The sequence below is a fragment of the Zootoca vivipara genome, chromosome 5 (genome assembly GCF_965207765.1).
Source record: "Zootoca vivipara chromosome 5, rZooViv2.hap1.1, whole genome shotgun sequence".
Classification (NCBI taxonomy): domain Eukaryota; kingdom Metazoa; phylum Chordata; class Lepidosauria; order Squamata; family Lacertidae; genus Zootoca; species Zootoca vivipara.
Window position 1 is genome coordinate 88,266,468 of NC_142588.1, and position 27,585 is coordinate 88,294,052.

At 43.7% G+C, this 27,585-nt stretch overlaps 1 protein-coding gene across 2 annotated transcripts; it reads right to left on the reverse strand.

The window, feature by feature from the left end:
• Positions 1-1,542: 1,542 nt before the first annotated feature.
• Positions 1,543-27,351, reverse strand: MCCC1 (methylcrotonyl-CoA carboxylase subunit 1). Of its 2 annotated transcripts, none has more exons than XM_088669229.1 (19): positions 27,238-27,351; positions 24,603-24,649; positions 23,962-24,126; positions 22,972-23,087; positions 20,903-21,024; positions 19,848-19,995; positions 18,169-18,290; positions 15,576-15,687; positions 14,521-14,602; positions 12,231-12,358; positions 10,206-10,389; positions 9,935-10,044; positions 9,153-9,369; positions 8,842-8,928; positions 7,081-7,130; positions 6,303-6,440; positions 5,354-5,461; positions 3,592-3,663; positions 1,543-1,782 (listed from the first exon to the last, which is right to left on the reverse strand). In XM_088669229.1, the coding sequence occupies exons 1-19, from the start codon at positions 27,300-27,302 to the stop codon at positions 1,663-1,665; spliced, it is 2,193 nt and encodes a 730-aa protein (XP_088525355.1). In that variant the 5' UTR covers positions 27,303-27,351; the 3' UTR covers positions 1,543-1,662. The 2 variants fall into 2 exon arrangements, with proteins under 2 accessions (XP_088525355.1, XP_034989359.1); XM_035133468.3 differs by having other exon boundaries at positions 22,972-23,067; positions 23,987-24,126; positions 27,238-27,350.
• Between the last annotated feature and the right edge of the window lie 234 nt (positions 27,352-27,585).

Here is a 27,585-nt window from a genome sequence, read left to right on the forward strand (position 1 = left end):
AATTGATTGGGAATAGATTTGAGTACAAGCCAAATAAAGTACTTCTTCCCACAACGTGCAATTAATTTGCAGAATTCACCCACTGGCCTGGAAAAGGCATGAGACAAATTCACGCATGATAGTTCTGTCAGTGGCTATTAGCCATAACGTGATACGGAAGTGACAGGTTCAGAGGCAATACCCAGCTGGGTACCACTTGCCAAGGAGGGGCAGCAGATAATACTGCTACCTTCAAGCCCTGCTTCTGAGTTTCACTGGTTCACCAATTCATCACACAGCAAATCTATGATTGCAGCTTTAGTTGATGGATAATTAAATTGTTCAAAGCTTATAAACCTACAAACAATGTAAGAAAAGGTTGGTGCAACTTTTCTCTTCCTGTTTACTCCTAATAGTATGATGGCTTTGAAGTGGCAATTAGTTTACGGCACATATATCAGGGTTTTTAGGTTACAGGTCAAGGGTGTCCCAGCTGTGTTGCCTGAATCTGTGACCCAATTCTTCCTGAGTGCTCCAAGGCATTGCTACCTAATTATCCTTCAGGTGTAAACAGAGGCAGAGGCAGTGGCCCGTTCACACTAAAACAGGGCTGGGGAACCTTTGGTCCTCCAGCTGTAGCTGAACAACTCCCATCACCCCTGATCATTGGGTATAAGGGTTGGGCCTGGTAGTAACCAGTCTGGCCACATCTTCCCACCTGTGCTGAACAAGTTTGGCATGATGAGAATAAATTATGTTAGCATCACACACTCCCCTCTTACTCCCACATTGCCACTGGAAGCGTTCACTTCCATTTTTATTTAAGCATAGCTTGTTGGACAGTCAACCCAACAAATCATTATCTATCTTAACTATGGTTTGTTGTGGGGTGCTAACTACACTCCACATGTGACTGGTGGATTAAGCGGCTCCATTGTCAACTTGGAGGAAGTCCCCCCCCCCAACTTCAGGTGTGTAATCACTCCATGTGTGTGTGTGTGTGTGTCTGTCTGCCCACGGTTAAATATGTAATAATAATTTATTATTTATACCCTGCCCATCTGGCTGGTAATTATCACTGTACTTCTCTCCAATTTAGTGACCTCACTGCTTATAATTCCATCCCAACCAACCATGCGCAAAGTACCCACAACTCAGAATAACACTTCCTGTGCCTAGTTAAATGGGCTGTAGCCCATGAAAGTGATAAATGTGTTAAGTCTTTAAGGGGCCACAAAACTCTGTTGTTTTTGCATCGGCTGTTGAGTAATCAAGTGAAGCACAGTCGTCTAAAGTTGTGATGAGAAACTACAGTGGTACCTCTGGTTAAGAACTTAATTCGCTCCGGAGGTCCGTTCTTAACCTGAAACCGTTCTTAACCTGAGACACCACTTTAGCTAATGGGGACTCCTGCTCCCACTGCACTGCCAAAGCACGATTTCTGTTCTCATCCTGAAGCAAAGTTCTTAACCCGAGGTAATATTTCTGGGTTAGCAGAGTCTGTAACCTGAAGCGTTTGTAACCTGAAGCGTTTGTAACCCGAGGTACCACTGTATTCAAAGGCAGAGGAAATAATAGCATTTTATTAGTAATAATTAAATTAATAAAATATAAAGATGTTTTCTTGAGGAATAAAAAAGAATCAGGGAAAAATCAAAAGGCATCACCGAGATTCACCAGGGATTATTCGGATTCAGAGTCTTCTTCCACTAACTCAACTAGTGGAGCATGTCTGTTGGCCTGTGATCCTTCCTGGTAATGAACCTTCTTAATTATTCCCGCCTTTGGAGCCCGTATGGTATGCTGCAGAGAAATAAGTATACATTAGCTAAACAATCACTGTTTCTCTATAAAAAAAAATCCTTCAGTAGCACCTTAAAGACCAACTAAGTTTTTATTTTGGTATGAGCTTTCGTGTGCATGCACACTTCTTCAGATTTAAAACTTCAAGCTGGCACCATCAGTTGTACAAATAAGAGCTATACATTAGGGCACCTTGTTTAAAATATGCAGATCAGCTATAAGCCAATACAGGATTCCTGTGCAGACATCTATACCCAAAACCAATGGTTCAAGGCTCAAACGAAAGAATGCTGATTTACTGAACAGAAATTTTAATTTTTAATCGATAGATAAATATCCAAGTACAACAATGTATGCAGAAATGTTAGGGGGAAATTCAGTCCTGATACCTGCCTCACACCCAGCAGAATAGATTGGGGGGTAGGGAGAGCTACCTAGCATCAGTATTGGATTCCTCTGTTCCAGGCATCCCCAAACTGCGGCCCTCCAGATGTTTTGGCCTACAACTCCCATGATCCCTAGCTAACAGGACCAGTGGTCAGGGATGATGGGAATTGTAGTCCAAAACATCTGGAGGGCCAAAGTTTGGGGATGCCTGCTCTGTTCCATCCCAAGAGATAAGAACATATCACTTTGCTTTTAGGTAACCTTATCACAGCAACAATTATCTGCAGAGTAGGATGGGTCAGAGTCGAAAGTTAACCCTTTCCGTGCAAACACTGATTATCTATTCCACTGTGGTGCATCAGAGCTATGGGGCATCCTCCCATCAGCCAATCAGGTGATCACACTGTCTGCTGGGGAGGAAGTGGTGCCCAGACTCAGCCGAGGTTCTCCTTCCTCCCAAACAGACCGATGCCATGATAGCACTGCTCGTTGTCCTACAAATGTCACAGATTTATACCTTGTAAAAACATATTACGAATTGTATTCTATTGAAGACCACATTTTAATTCCTTCGGCAGAGGTGGCTGGGACATTGGCCATAGTTCTGGTAGGATGCTGAAGGTTCTATCAACTGGCCCTCCATGAGCCACATCTACCAGCCCTAGATTTTGTCTTTTTCTCCCCTGCGCCAAACCTTTAAGGCTAGAATGAGTGCTTAACAGAATATTTTTGGTTTTGGGCTTTAGAAATTAAGTGTGTGTCATGCAAGGCTATATCAAAATGATGGGTCAAAAGCTCACACATTATATAATGCTTGAGGAGGAAGAGAGTCACTTAGCATCAGGTTACGATTACTACAATTTCTGACACAGCACCACTTTTGTTTACACACTGCCCCAAAACAGTGCCTAACAATAGTTTAGTGCGCAAGGTGGAATCCAGCATCAATTAATAAGGCAAACTGAGCCAGTTTGTTTGAGGTTATTATTAAGGAACCCAGCAAGGCCAAAACACAGTTATAAATGTATACCCTGCAATGGTTTAATTACTAGGAGCATTATGAAGAAAAAATGCAGTAGTTTTTAGAGAGATCCTTTGCTTGTTGGAATTTGTATAGCACCAAGCCTTGGATAGAATAGAAATGCTTAAATGGCAGGGGGTGGGGAGTGAGGGATCATTTTTCTAAACTATAAAGACTATTCCAGCATGTAAACACAATGGAAGATTTGCTCCTGGGAAACATTAGGACAGTTTGTTACAGCTAGAAATCACTCATGCCAATAAAACCAGCACAATCCTTAAACAACTAGTCAGTTAACATACTATGTCTGCAACATTTAAGGCACACTTTATATGATGTGCTAATAAACCAAAACCAAATCCCTCTTGTCTTCTCCGTGATTAAAATGTTATGATACTCACCTCCATTTTCATAGCTATCATAACCATCAGCGGGTCTCCAACCTGGACTTTATCACCAGCTTTCACAAACACCTAACAAATTGAAATGCGAGTGAGAAGCCAGGTGACACGTTCCTCCTATACAAATACAGAGTTTCTCTCCAAGTTTACAGAAAGCAATAAAGAGGACAAAAGATTCCTTGTGTGAGGATGAAGAAAGGCAATTACCTTTGTAGCTGGTTTCTCCAGCACAGTGACATTTTAAAAGTGCACCTATGAAAATGTGCACCCCAAAATATAATTTATCACCACATATGTATTATAGAGGCATATGGTCTAGGGAGGGATGACTGGTCATGGCTCTTGCTACATGTACGCTCCAGACTGGTGTTTTATTGCAGGTGTGTTCTGCAATATATTCTTGACATAGTAAGAGTGTTTAATGGTGGGTTTATTCTGCTTTATTAGTTGTCCTGCTTTGCTTCCCCAATGCGACCACATCATCGCTGTCCGGAGGGGCAATGGTGCAATGAAAGTGGGACAAAAAACACCCCCGGAATATTTGTGGTAGGAAAAGTTGCAGGATTTCAGCAGGACACTACAGTATAAGCTATGACTGGACATGAAGCAGTATGAGCACCCCGAAAAATGGAAAGTTGGGATCATGTATGACCACCCTGACAGCATCGTGAGCCCTGTTTAGGGAAGCTTATAATGTTTGATGGATTTCTGTATTTTAATGTTTTGTTGGAAGCTGCCCAGAGTGGCTGGGGGAACCCGGCCAGATGGGTGGGGTATAAATAAATTATTATTATTATTATTATTATTATTATTATATCATCATGCATGTGCAATTAAAAAAATGTCCAGAGGAGCCCACAGTTGCAAGTCAATCCACACCATGAGTAAATGGGCTGTAAGAATTAGAGAACATGAAACCACCTGCCATCTTTGTTTATGAGTCGTACTTAATGCCTGGCCCTTCATGGAATAGTCCCAGGGCAAGTTACAAAAATTAAAACAAATACAAATAATAATAATAATAATAATATCATAAACTAAAGCCACAAAGCAAACTGATGAACAAAGCAGCAGAACAAAACAGCAATGCAGCCTAGAGGGCTTATGATGTTTGACAGCAGATGCTGTGGATCGAGAGCTAGTTGTGAGGACAAAGAGATTGGTCAGCTGGAAATGAAGAAGGAAGCCAGCTGAGGGATCTTTTCCAAGGGAGTCCCAGGAAACCCTTAATTTACTTGAGGAACCCGCTGAGCTTCAGTGAGAAGATCCATAGCAATGGACAAGCTTCCTTGAACGTAATCTTGTCTTCAGTTCCCATACGTGTCTTCCCTACAACCATGGGAGACTGGTGTGTTCCTGGCCATATTCTCAGTTCACATGGGGGGGGGGACTCAAAAGACCTGCTAATTGCCTTGCATGAAGTGAGAACATGCTCCAGAATTTGCCTCAATGCCTCAAGATTCTTCAGCAGAGGAGCTTAAAGGAAGCGGCTAGTGGCAAAGTAAGCAGCGATCTACTGAAGGCAACCACACTCTACAGTAAGGAAGGATGATAAGTAACCAGAAGTGAATGTAATGTGTGAACAGTCCCTGCAGGACACATCAATGCATCACTTTTGGTACAAAAGGGCAATGCGCCTCCTTTATTTATTTATTTATTTCATAAAATTCATACACCAATTATTTTAAAAAAAAACCCTGTAAAGTGGTTTACAAGGGGAAAAGGCTCTGCCACATCCACACACAGATCCCTCCAGAATTACCTTTTCTATTGTCCCCGTCATGGGGGCCACAGCCCCACCCTGATCTCCAACTGAACCCACTCCGGAGAAATACTTTGGCACGGGAAGACCAATCTGCTCACTACCTTCCTGGAGAAAAGAAAAATACACCTAGAGCAGATGAGTGCAACAACACTTTTACAGCTGGTACAAACCTGTATTTTCCACATCTTGAAATGACAGGTGCAACTAGGATGGACATTAAAGACTTGATTTATTGACAGGGATTTTACATGATATTCACTAAGAGAACCATTTTAATTCCCTTTCATCACTTTTTACTAAAAAAAAACAGCCTTCTGAGACCACCAACAGAATATTCCTTCTTATAAAGGAGGTTGTCGATGTAATTCAGAAAACACCAAGGTAATTTGTTACCTTATTTTGAATTTACTTCCCAAGCCTACTTAGTCTTAACTTACTTCCAAGATGTAGCAATAATGTATGAAAAGGATGTGAGTCTAAGCCAACACACATTTTGGAAATGATATAAAGCATGAATATGAATGGGCTGGATTAAAAATGTGTAATTCCTCATGAATACATTTCAAATATTGCAGCCCTGATTCACAGGAGCTTACACAGACATCTAGTCATTTAGGATATTCTTTTAAATTTTAAGATCCATGCTCCATCTCCCCATCCTTATGACTTAAAGATGTGAGGCATTTAGCTTTACAAGCCAATTTATTCACTGAACAGTTCAGTATTGACTAATTAGCCTTAGCTACTAATTAAAGCCATGAATTTTCAAGTGTTACAAGAATATTATGGGCTGCTTACATAAAAGTTTAGAGCCACACATTCAGTCCCTGTTCTCCCAAATGTAAATAGATGTATCCATATCTATAATTTTTTTCCCTTTTTAAAAAAACACTCATTTCCCTGGCTGGGAATTTATTCTCCAGATAAATTAAATAGAAAATATTACCGGTGAGAAGAGGTGAATGGCGTCGCCCAAAATTACCACCTTGGATTTATGAACAACTCCGTCTACTGAACATCTTATGCAATCCAAATCACCATCACTCGACAGATCTCCAGAAACATGGAAAGATTTATTCTGTATCTGAAATACAATTACATAGCATCATACAATTGCAGATTTGGAAGGTATCCTAAGGATCATCTAGATGAGCCATCCCCAAACTGCAGCCCTCCAGATGTTTTGGCCTACAACTCCCATGATCCCTAGTTAACAGGACCAGTGTTCGGGGAAGATGGGAATTGTAGTCCAAAACATCTGGAGGGCCGAAGTTTGGGGATGTATGATCTAGACCAGTAATGGCCAAAGTTGGCCCTCCAGCTGTTTTGGGACTACAATTCCCATCATCCCTGACCACTGGTCCTGTTAGCTAGGGATTATGGGAGTTGTAATCCCAAAACAGCTGGAGGGCCAAGTTTGGCCATGCCTGATCTAGACCAACCTCTTGCAACGCAGGAAAACAGGATTTTAACTCCCTGGTCGATGTACCGCTTTTGAGGAAATAAGCTTGGGAGATGGATCATGCTGCATTCCAAGAATGGAGAAAAGCATTAAGGCTTACCAAAATGAAAAGGGCACCCATACAGAGAATATGCCCCTTAGAAACTCTATCCAATTTGTCGCAGTCCACAGAGATGGGCTTGGGTCAAATACATATAGGCCACAAAGGATTTGCAAAAAACCACACAGAAAAAGTTACTCAAATTACATAGAGGACGTTTACCTGCATGTCATATGATCCATCACGATTGTAGGTCACAGTCATATTCACTTCTGTTAGAAAATAAAGATTTAAATTACTTCCGTGTGTGTGTGTGTGTGTGTGTGTGTGTGTGTGTGTGTGTGTGTTTTCTTCTCTTTTTTTGAGGGGAGAGGAGGATTTAAAACCCAAATATAATGCACATCCAATTGAGCTGCACCTCTTTGAAGTCGCTCACCTCCTCTCAATTTATCTTTATTTTTAAAAATTTGTATGCCACTTATCCGTTGAAAGCTCTAAGTAGCTTCACCTCCACTCTCTCTCCCCATTCTCCACAAGTGTGGGCTCCTTGTTCCCTTCGTCACCTTACACCTTCTGCCACACTGTGCTGCTACAGTGATTCACAATTAAACTAACGTGAGGCTACCCTTGTGCCTGGTTCAGAAGTGGCTGAAAAGTACAAAATGTAGCTGCTAGGTTGCTCAGTGGGAGACATAGCTTTACACATACGGTACTAGATATGCACTGGCTACCTGTTAGCTACCGAGCCATGCTCAATGTTTTGTTGTTAGCAGTTAAAGCCCTAAACAACTTAGGACTAGGCCAGGCATTCCCAAACTTGGCCCTCCAGATGCTTTGGGACTACAACTCCCATGATCCCTAGCTAACAGGACCAGTGGTCAGGGATGATGGGAATTGTAGTCCCAAAACATCTGGAAGGCCAAGTTTGAGGGTGCCTGGGCTAGGCACCTTCCCCAATACAGGCCAAGCTGATCTTTAAGAACTTCTGAGAAGGCACAGCCAGTTGCGGATGACCACTTGGTGTCAATGCAGAAGCAGGCCTTCTTGGGCTCAGGCTCGACTTGCGGCCCCTTGCTAGTGTGCAAAAAAGCCAGCCATGCATTTTGCAACTTCATGCCATCAATTTTTAGGATGCAACTGCATCCTGAAATGTATCGTTTTAAGGGAGAGGTTGTGGTTCAGATGTGCTGCTTAGACAACTGAGTTCTTTTTGCATGTCAGGGCAGGGCAGGGTGCTGGAGAACTTCCTTCTTTTCAGAAACTTTAGAGAAAACAGAATGTGAAACTTGAGTAGAGTTTTCATGGGATATAGTTTCTGTGCATCTACAGTGGTACCTCAGGTTAAGTACTTAATTGGTTCTGGAAGTCCGTACTTAACCTTTGGCGAACTTTCCCACTGAAAGTAATGGAAAGTGGATTAATCCGTTCCAGATGGGTCCGCGGAGTACTTAAATTGAAAGTACTCAACCTGAAGCGTACTTAACCCGAGGTATGACTGTATGACTATGTGCCTGTCTTTGCATGTGTTAAGGGTCTGTGACTGTGCATGGGTCTGGGCCCTATCCAACACTGAAACATATATGTAGCCTCCCAACAGCTTTCCAGCAGGGTGAAGCAGCCCTTAGCACAAAAAAGGTCTCCCACAAAATACTAAAACCCCTTAGTATTATACCTAGGGCACATCTAATCCTATGTAAGTATGCACTAGTGGCAAGGCCTGCTTCCCGAAGTGTTGAGAATGTTGAACAGCATGAACAAACCAGGAAATATGGGGCAGCTGTGATGAAAGTAACAAAGAAAACAAAAAGGCATGCTTGTAGTTTAAGTACGTGCCGAGTGATCTATATAAATCAATCCAATGTACCAGTACATAAAAAGAATGGCATTTTGAATTATTGTACTATTGTATGTCTCATTGTCCTTCTCAGCTATAGAATAAAGATTGCCATTCAAATTCTCGGCATTCAGAACTAAGTCACTTACTATTTTCACCATCTAAGAGAGTCAGGTTTCTAACATAAGGTATATTTATTCTTCTGCCACTGCTGGATGCAAATGGAGAGAACTTATCTGGAAAATAAAAAATGGAGAGAGAAAGATTCAGTTAATGCTCTACTGAGATGAATGGGGGAGCTCTTTCAAGCAGAGAATTCTGCTTGTAAGCAATTATGAGATCTGGAAAATTGTTGCTCATGAATGTGAAACAAATAAAAGAGAGAGAGAGCGCGCACACACGACATATTCTTCCCTGTAACAGAAAGTATTCTAAAAAGCCAAAGACGCCTCAAGCCTACCTCCTGATTGCATTCTAAAAGTGTCGGTCACAATTTTCTCCCTCAGTATGAGTCCAAGTGCTGCCTGGCATAAGGCCACTTCAGATATTGCCTCTTTGGGTGGAAACAGCTCATCGTAATGTTGTGGGATAAAATTGGTGTGAACATTTCCAGCCTCAAACTCCGGGTGGCCTGAGAGGTCCAGCAAGAAATCAACATTGGTGCTTAGCCCTACAATCTGCCAAGGGAGGGGAACAAAGAAAGGTGAAGGCAAGCCATTTGCTGCAGTCACATGCTCCAACGGGCATAGTCACAGGTGATGGGAGATGGTCCAAGAACATCTGGAAGGCCACAGGTCTCCCTCCCCTACTTTATCAGATAGGACCAGTGGTTTTTTTCTTTAAAAAATGTTTAGGGGTACTCTCATTTTGGCTTCTCCCCCTTTCCTACCCCCCCAACCCCCAGACGAGGGACTCAAGGCGGTGGTGCTGAGAGGACGGGAAGGCCCCCGCGACGGCGGGGTCAGCTTGAATGAGGGACATGGCACTCACCGGCTGGCTCTAGCCTGGCAAGAAGAGGAGGAGGAGGAAGAGAAGGAGAAGTGCCATCGCCTCCACCACGGCCGCCCCAGACTCCCATCCCCGGGCACCGGCGGGGAAAATGACAGAGCTCCAGTCCACACTGCTATTGCAGAGACAGCTGGTATGTTGGTCGGGGCAACATAAAATGTTTAGGGGTATGTGTACCCCTGCGTTCCCCCAGAGAAAAAGCACTTTATAAATCGTAATGCCATCTGTACTTACATTATATTGTCGAAGACAGTATCTTAATTTCCTTAATGCTGCTTGACGATCCTCTGCCCAAACGACTAACTTAGCAATCATTGGGTCATAGTATATAGAAACCTCATCTCCTGAAATAGGAAGAGTTGGGAAAGCAATTTGCCAGAATGAGTAACTTAAAAAGGAGTCAGTTCATACCCCATTACTTCCTTTGCTTTTGAAACTAGGATCACACCCTTAAAGCGAAAAGAATGTTCCTGACACTAATTTGCAGCAAGGAGGTTCAATTTACCTTGTCTTACCCCGGTTTCTATCCTGGTGCAACTGTCAGAGGGTGGTGTAGACAAATGCAATAAGGGACCAGCCCCCGGCATGAAGTTGTTGTTTGGATCTTCGGCATAGATCCTAGCTTCAAAAGCATGTCCATTAAGAAAGATCTCTTCCTGGGCCAAAGGAATCTTCTCCCCTGAAGCAACCTGTAAAGAAAAAGAGTTTTGCTTTTTCTACGGGATTGAGAATAGTGTCTTTGGACTGTGAGGGTATCAAGGAATCACAGAAAAATTGTGCAGCAAAAATTTAAGTAGTAGAAATCCTTGAGGTATTTAAGGTTTAGGTTTTACACTGCACAAAAAAACAGGGTCCTTGTGCCTTTGACAGCTGTACAGCAGAGAGAAAAGCAGGCTGGCAATTCCTGCTTTAAACTCTCATTCACAAACCATCTACAGAGCAACAGATTGAATTCTATAATACCTGCAACTAGCTAATCCTTCCCATTTTTAATGCTCATGCCAGACTGTAGCAAACGTTGTGTGGGAGAGCACTCACACAGTGGAATAACTTGAAGCAAGTTTATTGATTTTCCAGATCTCAACCTAATTATACGAAATATTTCCCAATTAATACAATTTTGTTCAAGTGACTTCCCGTGTATCATTCTTGATGCATCCTTATCTTCTAATATTGTGTTTACATACTCTCATTCAATGCCCAATTTAGCATCAGCCCAGACAGAAAGAGTGCGAATTCACTGTCCCAGATGCAAGAAGAAACCTTCCCACGCTGGTGGTAAAAAGCCATGCTCGGCTTCAAATGGAGGCACAAGCAGAGCATCTTAGTGGCATGCACAAAGTCCCTGGTTCAATCCCCAGCATCTTCAGGTAGGGTTGGGAATGCCCACAGTCTGAAACTCTATAGAGAGCTTCTGCCAATAAGCACTGACAATTCTGAATTGGAAGGACCAAGGGTCTGGCTCAGTATAAGTCAGCTTCCTATGTTCCTATAGATCAGGGGTGTCAAACTCAAATTCATCGGGGGCCGCACCAGCAGTTTGGTCACCCTCAAAGGGCCGGTTGTATCTGTAGGACTATGTGTCCACTCTTTATTATCATAAATTATTGTCACTGCATTCAATTATTACTGTTTTTTGTAATAATGTAAGTAATAACTAGCTCTGAAAGCAGAAACATAGTCAAGAATAATGGCAAGTAGATATTCAAATGTACAATTATTGTACAATTTATTGAAAAATGATTTTTGGACCTGCACTGGGTGGTGGAGGCTCACTAGGGTTTCATGTAGGAGCTTTGCAGAGCTACTAGTACCTGGAGATGCTGGGGTCCTTCTGCATGCAGGACAGATGTTCTGCCAGTGAGCCACCACCCTTCACCAAAGGGACTGGCTGAGGTTGACTCACTGGAGCTGCTCTCCTGGTTCCAGGGTTTAGGGGCCAGAAGTATAAAGAAGCATCCTATGTTTCGGAGGAGAGGGAGGGGGAGGGGGAGGGGAGGAAGGAAGGAAGGAAGGAAGGAAGGAAGGAAGGAAGGAAGGAAGGAAGGAAGGAAGGAAGGAAGGAAGGAAGGAAGAAAGAAAGAAAGAAAAGAGGGAGTGGGAGGGAGAGAGGAAGGAAGGAAGGAAAGAGGGAAGAGAAAGAAGAGTAGTAAATAAGGAAGAGAATAAAGAAGGAAAGAAAAAGAAAGAAAGAGGGAGAGAAGACGGAAAGGGAGAAAGAAGGAAGGAAGTAGAGGGAAAGAAAGAATAAGAACGAGAGAGAGGAAGAAAGAAAGGGAAGGGGGGGTCGCCGCCTTGATTCAGCGCCAGAAAAGAGCGCGAAGGGACCCAGGGGCAAAAAGCATTTTCCCGGCCCCAGCTGTTTGTCGGCGCTTTGTTGGCGCGGCGCTTCAGCAGCAAGGTCCCACTGCTGGGTCCCGCTGGCTGGGGCGCTCGGCGGGCCACATGACGAGGTCTGGCGGGCCGGATTTGGCCCCCGGGCCTTGTGTTTGACACCCGTGCTATAGATGATGCCCTCATAAGCCCTTACCTTAAGTTGCCACTCTACCAAGTCTGTCCCAGTGATCATCTCAGTAACTGGGTGCTCTACTTGCAGCCTGGTGTTCATCTCCATGAAATAGAAATTATGTTCACTATCCATAATAAATTCCACTGTTCCTGAAATATTTAAGATTGGTACATTTAGTAGCGGTGGAAATTCTTTCTCTAAACAAAGTCCCAGGATAACACTGATCCCAGCATAACGCCATTGTCCACAGTGTTTGCTGTCTGTTGTCGATATGAAGCATCTTAAATGGAAACTATATTTTTAGAAACCTGATCCAAAACCACATCTTGGAAATCCTCCAGGAAGTTTAACACCCTAATCCAGTGGAAATATTTCTCCATCAAATGCAGCCTTAAACCTATCCAGATTCTGGCTTACTGCGACCACACAAACACGCTAGCTTCAGAAGAGAAGCTTGCAGTCACTTTGCCCCTCCCTGGGCTTTTTGGGACAGTGCAGGACAGCCAAAGGTTGGCACAGCATGCCTTTCAAACCATAACCTGCAACCATAGGACAAACCATAGGACAAGCTTTAGCTACAGATCGTGGTTAAAGAGAAGAAATCTCAACCACGAGCCTGGCTTTGAATGACACACTAAGTCAAACCTGGGCTTGACTTAAAAACCCCTGCACTGACTTAAAAACCCCTGGGAGAGGAAACTAGTTGTGATATCTTCCTTGGAAGGCAGCACATTCGTGCTAAGTTGGTTTGGCTTAGAATGATGTGCAATTGGGCCAGTGGCTGGCTGAGCTTCCCTTATTCTGGACAGGAGCAGTGAGGCAGAACATCATCACCATCACCATCACCATCACCATCACCATCACCATCACCATCATAATTTATTATTTATACCCCGTCCATACGGCTGGGTTTCCCCAGCCACTCTGGGCGGCTCCCAATCAAATATTAAAAACACAATACAGCATTAAACATTAAAAACTTCCCTAAACAGGGCTGCCTTCAGATGTCTTTTAAAAGTCAGATAGTTGTTTATTTCCTTGACATCTGATGGGAGGACGTTCCACAGGGTGGGTGCCACTACCAAGAAGGCCCTCTGCCTGGTTCCCTGTAACCTCACTTCTCACAGTGAGGGAACCGCCAGAAAGCCCTCGGTGCTGGATCTCAGTGTCCGGGCTGAATGGTGGGGGTGGAGACGCTCCTTCAGGTATACAGGACCGAGGCCGTTTAGGGCAGGGTTTAAAGGTCAGTACCAACACTTTGATTTGTGCTGGGAAACGTACTGGGAGCCAGTGTAGATCTCTCAGGACCGGTGTTATGTGGTCCTGGCGGCCACTCCCAGTCACTAGTCTAGCTGCCGCATTCTGGATTAATTGCAGTTTCTGGGTCACCTTCAAAGGTAGCCCCACGTAGAGCGCATTGCAGTAGTCTGAGCAGGAGATAACCAGAGCATGCACCACTCTGGTGAGACAGTCCGCGGGCAGGTAGGGTCTCAGCCTGTGTACCAGATGGAGCTGGTAGACAGCCGCCCTGGACACAGAATTAACCTGTGCCTCCATGGACAGCTGTGAGTCCAAAATGACTCCCAGGCTGCGCACCTGGTCCTTCAGGGGCACAGTTACCCCATTCAAGACCAGGGAGTCCTCCACACCTGCCCGCCTCCTGTCCCCCCAAAACAGTACTTCTGTCTTGTCAGGATTCAACTTCAATCCATTAGCCGCCATCCATCCTCCAACCGCCTCCAGGCACTCACACAGGACCTTCACCGCCTTCACTGGTTCTGATTTAAAAGAAAGGTAGAGCTGGATGTCATCTGCATACTGATGAACACCCAGCCCAAACCCCCTGATGATCTCTCCCAGCGGCTTCATATAGATATTAAAAAGCATAGGGGAGAGAACGGAACCCTGAGGCACCCCGCAAGTGAGAGCCCAGGGGTCTGAACACTCATCCCCCACCACCACTTTCTGAACACGGCCCAGGAGGAAGGAGTGGAACACGGCCCAGGAGGAAGGTGCCCCCAGCTCCCAGCCCCTCTAGACGGTCCAGAAGGATGTTATGGTCGATGGTGTCAAAGGCCGCTGAGAGATCCAGCAGAACTAGGAAACAGCTCTCACCTTTGTCTCTAGCTCGCCGGAGATCATCGACCAGCGCGACCAAGGCAGTTTCAGTCCCATGGTGAGGCCTGAATCACTTTATAAACTCTACAGTTCCACTTAAAGCATCCTTCCTCTAAACATGCCTCCCATATGGATACGTAACTTCCAATGTGAACCTAAATACAGCACTAAAAGGAAGTTAAGTTTTCAATACCTGCTCCAACATAGTTCACAGCTTTAGCTGCTCTGACAGCTGCCTCTCCAAGCTTCCGTCTTACTTCAGGCTTAATTCCTGGCTAAGAAAAGGTTGGAATGATGTTACTACATTCATACCACACACAGCATCGTGTGCTTGTATGCAGGTATCATCTACCTGGGAAAAAACACATTTTTTTAAAAAAACAAAAACCCTCTTCTTTTCACATACAGTTATTCAAGCCACATTTCATGTACATAAAATGAACCTCACAGAGAAGCTGTACCAGAACAAATCACCTAACTCAGGAGCCCCCAAACTAAGGCCCGGGGGCCAGATGCGGCCCAATCACCTTCTAAATCCGGCCCGCGGATGGTCCGGGAATCAGCATGTTTTTACATGAGTAGAATGTGTCCTTTTATTTAAAATGCATCTCTAGGTTATTTTGGGGGCATAGGAATTCGTTCATATTTTTTTTCAGAATATAGTCCGGCCCCCCACAAGGTCTGAGGGAAAGTGGACCGGCCCCTACTGAAAAAGTTTGCTGACCCATGACCTAACTGAACGCTAATGGTTTCAAAACCCTGCAAATAAAAATATCCAGCCCCTTTAAATATAAGCATGTTGATGGAAGACTTAACATGTGTACACAAATAAATAGATATCAAGTCTGCTGGAACCACATGCTGAACATCAGAGACATGGTCGAACCAATGAGGCATCACTAGTATAAAATACATTTCAGGAATAGCTTAGATAGCTTAGAATACCCCAGATAAACTAACAGAACATTCCAGAAAAAGTAGCTTCTCTAGTAGCTTCAGAAGTGTGTGCATGTGCTATACATTTTAGCAACAGGATACTGGGGTAGCTAGCATGATTTCACAAAATCCCATGTTAGAAGTGTTTGGGGATCTCTGAAACTATTATTATATTCTGTAAAAAATATATATATATACCAAGAAGCCATTGGTACCACATGTGAAAAACAAAAAAATACGGTATGTCAATAAAGTAAACAAAAAAGGCACTTTTATATATTTCAACCACCTTTTCAGAAACTACTCACTCACCCCTGGAGCTTCTTCAATAATTTTCTGATGTCTTCTCTGTACACTACAATCTCTTTCAAACAGATAAACTGCATTGCCATGCTGGTCTCCAAATACCTGAACTTCTACATGCCTGTTTCAGGTGTAAAAATTAATAAATAAAGGTTCAAATGTAAATATTAATAAATAAATGTCCATTAGTGCCATTTTTAAAAGAGCAAAGTGCATTATTCCATCACAGTAGACTGTGCCACTTCAAGACAACTAGCACAATCTATCATATATTAAAGATAATCTTATTTTTCAGAATTGGAAACAATGTAAACTTCAGGAAGATCAGTGTTTTCTTCTACCCTTCATCATACTTAAAATAACTTTAAACATGCTAATCTCTAACATCATATTCTAGGAAAAGGAAGGTCTGTGCACTTAAGCAAACATTTATCAAAAGCACACTTTTGTTTTCAAATAGTATTAAGTTATCAGAGAGAGAGAGAGAAAATTCAAACATAGCAATTCAGAACAAGGTCAACGTGTGATGTTTGCAATATCACATACAAGGTCTTGACTCATTACCTTGTGCTAAAAACCCTAAATGAACGGAAGGATCAGAAAGACAACCAAGCAAGTGATCTGCATTGTAGAAAACTGTTATCATGGAACTTAAAGTGTCCCATTTAGGAAGTTTTGATAGCAAGCTACACTTTGCACTGTCACAACTATATATGTATACAGTATAGGGCCAGAGCATATTCCAGAATAATTATCACTAATATATTGGAATCAATACTCCACACTTCAGAATGCATTTTCAAACATTATGTGTCACAAGACTACCAGATAACAAAGTATACACATATAAATAAACTATTATTGCCTGCTTTTTCAGTGTATGTAAGTTTTGTTCTCACAATTGTTATCTTGAAGGACCTGTGATTTGCAATTACTTTAAGGGGGCTTCACAATTATTAACACGGATTAGAGAGATCACTATTACCCTGAAATATTTTATACTGTAGTGAAGTCTACTGTAGCATGCACCATAAACACAGCATATGCCTTCTAAACAAATAGTTCACTGCTACTATTAAAATATGGAGGGACCCAGGTGGCGCTGTGGTTAAACCACTGAACCTAGGGCTTGCTGATCAGAAGGTCGGCGGTTTGAATCCCTGTGACGAGGTGAGCTCCCGTTGCTTGGTCCCAGCTCCTGCCAACCTAGCAGTTCGAAAGCACGTCAAAATGCAAGTAGATAAATAGGAACCGCTACAGCGGGAAGGTAAACAGCGTTTCCATGTGCTGCTCTGGTTCGCCAGAAGTGGCTTTGTCATGCTGGCCACATGGCCTGGAAGCTATACGCCGGCTCCCTCGGCCAATAATGCGAGATGAGTGCGCAACCCCTAATGGTCAGGGGTCCCTTTACCTTTTTACCTTTTTACTATTAAAATATATAGTACTATACATTGTGGTCTGCAAGTATCTTGAAGTGGGAAAAAGTGATAAGAGAAAGAGGGGTTTAAATTCCTCACCCACCAAAAACAGCAACCTTGGGGAGGTCAGTTCCATGTCCCAAGAGCACTAGGGAAGTGATCTATCCGGCATCTTCAGTTTCCCTTGCTCAACACCCCAACAGCCATCCAAGCTTTGACCTCTCTCCAGCCAGGGCTGGATTTTCCAGGGGAGCATGAGTGCTGTGCACCTACCCAATGTCCAACTTCGTTGGACTGGTCATGTTGTGTGGATGCCCGATGATAGTCTTCCAAAGCAACTACAGTGGTCCCTCGACTTACAAATGACTCGACATCCGTAGGTTTCAACTTACGAACGGGACAAGTGGCCGCACGCTTACAAATTTTTCTACATGCGAACGGAAACTGTTGGCGGCTTTAAATGCGGTTTCCTCGACTTACGAATTTTTACATGCGGTTTTCTCGACTTATGAATTTTTCTGAATATTTTTTTTCCATGGGAAGCCGCGTTTCGACTTACGAACTTTTCGACCTACAAATGTGCATTCGGAACGGATTAAGTACGTACGTCGAGGGACCACTGTACTCTATTCCAAACTTAAAAATGGAAAGCGTAATGCTGGTGGTCAACAAAAGGATTTAAAGACTGTCACAAGGCAAATATTTAAAAATGTAGTACAGTATAAACACTTACAACTGGGCAACACTAGCGCTCCAGTTGGAGAACAGCCTTTACCAAAGGTGTCATGGGCTTTGAAGAAACTCGATCTCAGGACGCAAGGGAGAAACATGCTAAGAGGAAGGCACGCTTGGGAAATCCATACTGCAATCAACTCCCGCCTGGAAACCAATGTCCCCACTGTGGAAGGATGTGTGGATCCAGAATTGGCCTCCACAGTCACTTACGGACCCATTGTTAAAATCGTGTTTATGGAAGACAATCTTACTTGGCTACGAGTGATCGCCAAAGAAGAAGAAGACCCAATGTCCCAAACATGCTTTTCCGAGAATTTTTTTTGGGGGGGATTAACTGCTGATGCTTCACTTGCCGTAGGACACACACTCAGAGACACCCCCATCAATTCTCCTACTTTTGTTCTACAAACTCATTAAAGAGATTACAAGCAGATTGATGGTGTGGTTACCTTGGATTATCTACAAATTTCTCTATCAACATGGCATCGTCATTGAAAGACTTCTTGGCTTCTCTCCTGGCTGATTCCAATTGTTCCTTAAACTCCTTTTCGGAAAGAGCAATTCTCATGCCCTATGGTGTGACAAAACCAGTATATTAGAATATAATATACTGAGCAAAAATTAGTGAGTGAAAAACAATAGGATGTCCTAAATCCTTTTTTGCTAGGTTGGTTTACAATATGGATGCACCACTCATACAAGTACTAACTTTGAATCAGCTACTGTTCAGGTGCCACTGAGTACATAACATATAGTTAACATATAGTTGTAGTTACTTTGAGGAGGGACCAAACTAGCAACCATCGTCTCACGCTTTCCTGTTAGGAGCATTACCGCCATGGTCAAAACATGCATTATGGCGAAGTTGTATGAAACCAAGTAATTCAGCCTTGGAGAAGGCTGATCGCCGAAGAATTTATGCTTTTGAATTATGGTGCTGGAGGAGACTCTTGAGAGTGCCATGGACTGCAAGATCAAACCTATCCATTCTGAAGGAAATCAACCCTGGGTATTTACTGGAAGGACAGATCCTGAAGCTGAGGCTCCAATACTTTGGCCACCTCATGAGAAGAGAAGACTCCCTGGAAAAGACCCTAACGTTGGGAAAGATTGAGGGCACAAGAAGAAGGGGACGACAGAGAACGAGATGGTTGGACAGTGTTCTTGAAGCTACTAAAATGAATTTGACCAAACTGCGGGAGGCAGTGGAAGACAAGAGTCCCTGGCGTGCTCTGGTCCATGGGGTCACGAAGAGTCGGACATGACTAAACGACTAAACAACAACAAGCCCTGGTGCTAATGGAGAGACGACAGCTAGCAATTTAAATAAGGGCAAGACAATCGAGGCCCACATGCAAATGTTGCAACATGGAGTGTTCTGGCTCATGCTTCCACCAGTCAGCTAGTCATCACGTCTTTTCCAGGACACGCCATTCCTGCGCCTCCCTGGTTTTCTGTTTCTGTCTCCCTGTCGGCATTCTGTGCCCACTGAGCAGCCACAGTCCTCATTAGGCACCTTCTGAAGTTCTGTTGCATGCTTACCCCTGCCCCCAAACCCTTTTGGTTCCCCCCCAAATAAGGGGTTTTTTTGGGGGGGGGGTTGGTATTCCTGCAAACCTGAATATGAATGGTGCTGTTTGATTACATAGATTCTAACAAAGAAGTTGAGTTCACTATTAATGTGTAGCAGGCCTGACTATTCTGTGGTCCTCCAGATGTGGCTGAAACTACTTGCAGCATCCTTAACCATTGACCATGCCAGCTGCAGCTGGTGGAAGATGTGATCTAGCAACATCTGGAGGACCACAGATTAGCCACCCTTGGTATATAGCAGGCATCCCCAAACTTCGGCCCTCCAGATGTTTTGGACTACAATCCCAATCATCCCTGACCACTGGTCTTGTTAGCTAGGGATCATGGAAGTTGTACGCCAAAACATCTGGGGGGCCGCAGTTTGGGGATGCCTGGTATATAGGATAACTTTGTAGCGTGACCAGGGTCCGAGATGTCAGGCTGGCACAGTGATTGGCACATTACTCCTTAAGCATTTATTTACCAGAGCTGAAGATCTTTGCTCTGTTCTGTTTGTACAGTAGATCAGCTGAGGATCAAATTCCTTTGTCCTTACCTTTCCTCCACCTCCACGAACTGCTTTGATCATGACTGGATACCCTATTCTTCTGGCTTGCTCTTCCAAGCAATTGTCAGACTGATCCTCACCATGGTAACCTTCGACAACAGGAACCCCGGCAGCGGACATGATAGCTTTGGAAGTGCTTCAAAAGAATATTTTTCGATACTCAGTGGCAATGACAGTGAGGGCTTCTTGTTACACATCTCATTGTCTGCATTGTATTCCCACAATCTAGGACTGCTTCAAACATTACAATTTTCTCATACAGAAAGGAACTGTATTCCATGCCATGTATTCCATGCTGGGAAGCCACAAGGGGGCAAACTAGAACTTGCCAGTATGTGGACATGCAGCATATCAAATGGTTATCTCAGGCATCCCCAAACTTCGGCCCTCCAGATGTTTTGGACTACAATTCCCTTCTTCCCCGACCACTGGTCCTGTTAGCTAGGGATCATAGGAGTTGTAGGCCAAAACATCTGGAGGGCCGCAGTTTGGGGGTGCCTGGGTTATCTGATCAGCCCATGAGATTTAAAACACCGTTTTAGCACATGGGAAATTACTGTCTGTTTTATTTTTCTTCATAGAGTTCTTCCCACAACTCTATGAGGGCTAAATTCAAAAAGCCCAAATTTTATGCTTGCATAAGAAAACTGCCATGTCACGCTCTGAAACCTGATTCTAGTCTTGCTCTACAGCCTTGTACACAGTCAGATTTCCTCCCATGCTGACATTCACCATATTGTTTTGTGGTCATTCCCACAGACCACTGAAAACACTGTAGGCTTAATTCATTGCACATACAGAAGAGGGGGTGGGGGAGCCCAAACTCAAGGCTATATTAACAGCTTTGCCCAAACTGGGTAACCTCCAGACACTTTGGACTACAACTCCCATCAGCTGCAAAAGCTGGGGATGATGGGAATTGTAGTCCAAAACATCTGGAGAGCACTAGGCTGGTAAAGCACCATCACAGTCAGACAAAAAACCATCTTAACCATTATAGTAAACATCCCTGTATAAAAAGGCCGTGAAGCAAAACAGAGTACCTCTTAATGCCCATATCTCTGATGGCAGATGAAGGAGGACCTATAAAAATGATTCCTTCTTTGTTGCAGAGCTCTGCAAACTCTGTATTTTCTGACAGGAAGCCATAGCCTGGATGGATAGCCTAAAACAGGAAGTATCAAGGGCATATTGTATGAGACTGGCAGGTCTCACAGTGCCCTGCATGAGCTTTCCCTCAATTAACTATTTCAGAAGCTGCACAGAGCCCCAAATGCAGCGACCTAACATCTGATGGATATTGTTCATCAGAAGGACATTCTGATGCTCCACAGTCTGCCTTGGTTTCTTGTAGCTTTCTTTGAAAGTCAGTGAGGAACGCAGCGTCAAGTTCTGGGCTTGGATACGGGAAATACCGTTTTATTAACTGCTTATGGCAGGCATAGGCAAACTCGGCCCTCCAGATGTTTTGGGACTACAACTCCCAACATCCCTGACCACTGGTCCTAGTAGCTAGGGATGGTGGGAATTGTAGTCCCAAAACATCTGGAGGGCCAAGTTTGCCTATGTCTGGCTTATAGCACAAGAGGTTCTATACTTTTATATCTAATGCACAAATTTTCATTTGCTTCAGTCAGCACATGTTGTGTCATTGAAGTATAACCAGGACCCTGGATGCAACTACTGTACTAAGCTCTGCCCAAGCGCAGAACACCTCAGGAGCATCAGCAGTGCTGCAAAAGCAAAGCCTCCCCTAGCTCAGCTTTCTGGGAAATGGCCACAGCTCAATGCATGTGGAATAACTTAGGTTCAGTTCCTGGCATCTCTCCTTAGCAGGTGGTAGGAAAGTCCTCTGCCTGGAGAGCTGCTGCTGGTCAGAGCAGACAATGCTGAGTTGGCTGGAGCAGAAATCTGATCTGGTATAAAGCAGATCCCTATGTAGCTAAAGCCCTACTGATTAATTTGAACCATTTGTTTACAGCATTCTCTACCAAATGGGCATTCAAAGCAGCAAAACAAAACAACAAACCTATGAAATAAACACACAAACCATGTTTTTTAATTAAAAAAAATGCTAGATATACAACCTTACAAACTTAAAATGAAAGCTAAAATACCACCAAATGTATAAACTAACAAAACCAAGTGGAATATCAGAGTCAAAAGAAAATATCAATGTTTTAGCTGCATGGGAAAGCTCATGATTAAGATTAAGATTAGAGCATGAGACTCAAAATCTCAGGGTTGTGGATTCCAGCCTCACGGCAAAATATTCCTGCATTGCAGGGGGTTGGATTAGATTACTCTTGGGGTCCCTTCCAGCTCTACAATTTTATGATTCTGTGATTCTATTATTCTAAGATATCCTTGACTTCTGGTGGAAAACACTAAGGAGGGAGTCAGGTGGACCTCATGTGGAAGCAAATTCCACAATGTGTGTGCCATTACGAATAAAGTCCCATCCCATATCCTCACCAACTTCCCCTCAGCAATGGGCAAGGCATTATGAAGCAGGGCCTCTCCTGCTGATTTAGGTGCACAGGGAGGAGCGCATGAGAGAACACACTCTCCGTAAAGTTAAGACAAGCCACACAAGTAGCTTGGCAAAGGCAAAAGTGAACAGGAAGGCAAAAGTGAACAGGAAGGCAACCCCTAATGTCTTTTGGAGATCCAAGGGAAATTATCTGATTTAAAGTGAAGTTCATGTCTTTCTAACAACAACAACAATTTATTATTTATACCCCGCCCGTATGGCTGGGTTTCCCCAGCCACTCTGGGCGGCTTCCAACAAAATATTAAAATACAATAAACATATTGGCCAGAAAAGCGAGATGAGTGCCGCAACCCCAGAGTCGTCTGCGACTGGACCTAACGGTCAGAGGTCCCTTTACCATTTTAAACATTAAAAAACATTCCCTAAATGGCATGCAGTTCTCAATATTTACCATGTTGAGAATCACTTTAATTGTAGAACTACAGAACTCTCTGCTAAGTTGCTCCTAAGGCTTTGGCTGCCCCATAAAAATCAATACTGAATAGCATCCAGAGTTGACATCTGTTTAAAAATACGTGTATAAGCAGGTTGAATTAAGAAGCGAATTATAATACACACCTGCGCTGCTGACTTTTTGGCCACCTGCATTATCTTTTCCATGGACAGGTAACTTTGTTGAGATGGTGCTGGGCCAATGAAATACGCTTCATCTGCCTGCAATGAAATAAAGGGAACTGTGTTTACATTATTATTTGGCTACATTTCAGACAAACGCAGAACAGCTAATTTTAGAGCTGCATTCCAAGACACCTTTTTTAAGAAGAAAAACCTTAAACAGCAGAACCACAATTGAATCAGAATTTATAGACTTTTTTATGTTCCACTGAGTATACAGATACCTATACATAAGAAAGTGTGTAGGTCTGAAGCATTAGATAACGGTTTGAATGCATGACAAAAAAGGAAGGAAAGAAAAAAGGAGCCCTTAACTTGCATCTGCAACATAATTAAGAATAAATCTGTATATTGGCTTTCCAACTTATTCCAGGGAACTGCAACAAGGCTAGATACAAATAAAGCAGGACTGAGCCATTAGTTTCCAAATGTGAAAATATTTCTATTAATTACTACAGTCATACCTTGGTTCTCGAACGGAATCTGTTCCGGAAGTCCGTTTGACTTCCAAAACGTTCAGAAACCAAAGTGTGGATTCTGATTGGCTGCAGGAAGCTCCTGCAGCCAATCGTAAGCCACGGAAGCCTTGTCGGACATTCGGCTTCCAAAAATAGTTTGCAAACTGGAACACTCACTTCCAGGTTTGCAGCGTTTGGGAGCCAAAACGTTCGAGAACTAAGCTGTTTGAAAACCAAGGTATGACTGTTTTCTGTTTCTTCCAAGTTCAGTTGTCCCTTTCTTCTAAAAGAAAAGATATCACTTCAATTTACAATCAGAAAAGCTGACGCCTGAAAACTCTGGGGGGGAAATCTGCCAGATGGAGGGGAGAAGGCAAAGCAGACAACCCAGTTTCATATGGTACAACAATCTGACTCAGTTTAAATCAGCTTTGCATGTTCAACTTTACAATTGTTTTCAGGGTGGGCCCCTTACATGTTTTAACGAATGTGTGCTTTACCATTGCTACATGCATTGAATTCCTGTCAGCATCACTGTAAACGGCCACAGATTTCACTCCCATCTTCCTGGCAGTCCGCATCACTCGGCATGCTATTTCACCTCTATTTGCCACAAGGACTTTCTCAATATTTCTTTGTCCTGTTCGTTTGTTTTAAAAAAGGAGAAAATAAGTTTCAAAAGTATTAAACCATGATTTTTACTGCTAACAATAGCACAACTTCATTCCTATTATTATTTTTAACATGTCTTCCACATCATGAATAAAAGCTTCTTCAGTTAAGGAAGTGGGTACTTGCAGAGGAGGGTTGGGTTGTTGTTTTTTTTGTGAGATGGGTGTTCCGCATGCATGCAATTTTTTTGCAGCATCAACACTATATGGTTACCATTGAAATGTCAGTTTGTATATTTCTCCCATTTAATCTGGGTTTACCCTTTCTAGAGGAAATCTCAATACGTAAAGAAACAATGTTGCCATCGACCTATTTGCAAATAAAACTTTCAGATGCAAGCAGCCAGGGTGAGAATTTAATTTAAAAAAAAGCAGAGCTGATGCTACAAAAATGTTAACATTAACAACACATTTTTCTGTAAATAAAATAATCCAAACAGTTCACCTTTTGCAGAAGAGTATTTTCTGACTCTTGTTGTCCAGATCCATTTTCTGTAAGAGGGGAAACAGCACAGTATAAAACAAAAGTAGAAATTTAGCCGAATGAGCTATTCTTGGGGTGGAAATAAAATGCTGGGTACAATTGCTAAGGGTAGAGGAACCCAATAAGGAAGAAAAAACCTGACTGATCTATAACAATTCCTTTTGCAGTTGAGCTACTAGATGGTAATAGCTGATCTGAAGAACATAGCTGTGTGAATGCAGCACTAAAATGTACACTTGGCCATATCTACATGGCTGAGAACAAGACAGAGAAGAAGAGTCAGGTGTGGTTCCATGTTAAGTTAAGTGTAAAGTAATGCACATAGGGACCCTAACTTCACGTATGTGCTGATGGGGTTGTCTGAACTGATGGTAACTAACCAAAAGAGAAATCTCGGGAGTCAACAGAAGTGTCAGCTCAGTATACAGCATCAAGTATGAAATTCCAGGCTAGGAAGCAAATAATAATAATAATAATCTTTATACCCCGCCCATCTGGATGGGTTTCCCCAGGACAGAGAACAAGAAAGTCAGGGTTGCATTGCCTTTTCTGTGGTGAGGCCAAATTTGGAAATACTGTTTATACCATCTCAAAAAGTATGCCTGGTGTTTTATAGCTCTATAATGATTCCAGTTAGGAGCACAGAAAGCTGCCTTATTAAATGCCTGAACACCAGTTATGGGGCTCATCGCACCAAGCTTGGTGGCAATATTGTCTCACCTATGGGGTACAGCTGCTTGGGTCCTACTACACCCCTGCCTAGTTGTTTTGAATTCATGTTACTGAACTGGCCATCCCAGGGCAAATTCCCACACCCCTTCAACAATTTCCACAAGGAAATTGGGGTGTCTGGTTCCTTCCAGCTAACAGGTGGCTTTAAAAGAAGTTTAGACCAATTCACAGAGGATTAGGATATAAGTGGCTATTAGCCACAATAGCTACCTTCTGCCTCCACTGTTGGAGGCAGTAAACCTCTGACCGGTTGCTGGGAATGGCAGGTGTGAAGAGCGCTGTTGTGCTCAGGTTCTGCTTGTGGGCTTCCCATAGGCACCTGGCTGGCTACTGTGAGGACACGATGGAGGGACTGGATGGGCCTTTGGCCTGATCCCACAAGAGCTCCTCCATTATGTCCTTGAAGAGTATATAGAATCATGGAATTGCAGAGGGGGAAGGGACCCCCAAGGGTCCTCTAGTCCAGCCCCCTGCAATGCAGGAATTTGCTTGGCTCTCTTTACAGATGACGGAAACTGTTTACCCATGCCGATCCAGCAACGTAAGAATACAGCCCTAAGGTCCATTTCGCCCAAACACCACCACCCTTCTTACAGCTGCTCCATGCAGCCATGCTATCCCTGTGCAACGGTTTGCCATGCAAGCCAGCCTCTGCAAACAAAAACACAAAAACTTAACACACTCGTTGGCAGCAATGCTTTGTGGCATTGCCACACAAACCGCTTATATCACATAAGTAACACTGCCACCACGAAGCAATACCCTTTCATTTTTTTGCCAATTATTCTGACATTCCATAATTTTTAACAAATTGTCCCCAAATTAAATACAAATTTAATAGTTGACTTCCTGCCCACCCCAGATGTCACCTCTATTTCCCCCCCTTCCTTTGCTGCTCTCAGTAAATTAACTTTTCCAACTATCATTTCGAAATACATTCATCCCATCACTTGTTCAATTACCAATTTCTGCTATGGCTTTTATACATTATTATAACCTGTCCACAAAATAGTCAAGTAGGGCAAATCCTCTTCTTTCTATCTATAATTGTCGTTCATCAATTTTCAAACATTTCCTTCTGATACCTCTTGAGTAACACTTTGCCTGAGAAAAACAGATCTTGCTTCCTCCAGGACAACATGCACACATTCCTCCAATGCCCTTTCAAGCTGCCAGCTGGTCAGGTGAAAGCTAGCCCTGGCACACCTCTATTTATTTATTTATTTCAAGAGGCATTTGGAAGATCTGAAGGAGCCAGAGCTGCTTCTTATTAAATGCGAGCACTGTTTTCAGAATATTTGATGAATTATTGTATTTTAATATTTTGCTGGAAGCTGCCCAGAGTGGCTGGAGAAACCCAGCCAGATGGGCAGGGTATAAATAATAAATTATTATTATTATTACAGTATTATTATTATTATTATTATGCAGAAGGATTCCCTTCCCCTCGCTGTGAGTGCACAGACATAACACAAAAACCCAACCCAGCAGTTTTATGAAAACTAACAGTGGAAGTATCCCTGATCTACTCTGCCTCGGACGAAAGACATGCGGGAGTGTCCTGTTTGTTATTGCGGATTGGAAGGGGGGGAGAATTTAAAAATGCACGCTGCATATGCTCAGAGGCGCCTTCTTCTCTGGGGCCGCCGAGCCCCGGGGTGAAGCCTCGTCCCTTTCCCCCTCCAGCTGAAGGAAAAGCGGGGAGGGGGAGGGATGCTGCTACTGCTCAGCTTCCCGCCCCGCCCCCCCGCACCCACGACGAGGCCCCGAGGCGTGGGCCTTGCCCGTCCATTCCTGCAGGGCCTCCCTCCTTCCTCTCCCGCTCCGCGCCCCGTCCTCCCTGTCGGGGCCCAGCCGCACTCACGGGCACTGCAGCCCTCGCAGGGCCTGGAGACGCCACTCCGCCGCCGCCAGAGCAGAGGCCGCCATGGCTGCTGAGAGGGAGGTGGGCTGGGCGGGGACGGGAGGCTGGGCCGCGGCGGCGGAGTAGGAGCCTATCGGGAGGGCCCGGGAGGAGGAGGAGGACGACGTGGGAAGTGGAAGCGCCTTCCTCCCGGCCGAGGGAATGAATTCTTCCGTTCCCACCTCAGGTTGAGGCGGCGAAGGCGAAGGGCTGTCGAGGGCCTCTCTGAGGGGAAAAGCAGAGAGCTGCGTGTGGCCACCTCAGAAACACGAACAATTGTTATTTGTCTGCAAGTGGTTTTTTAAAATA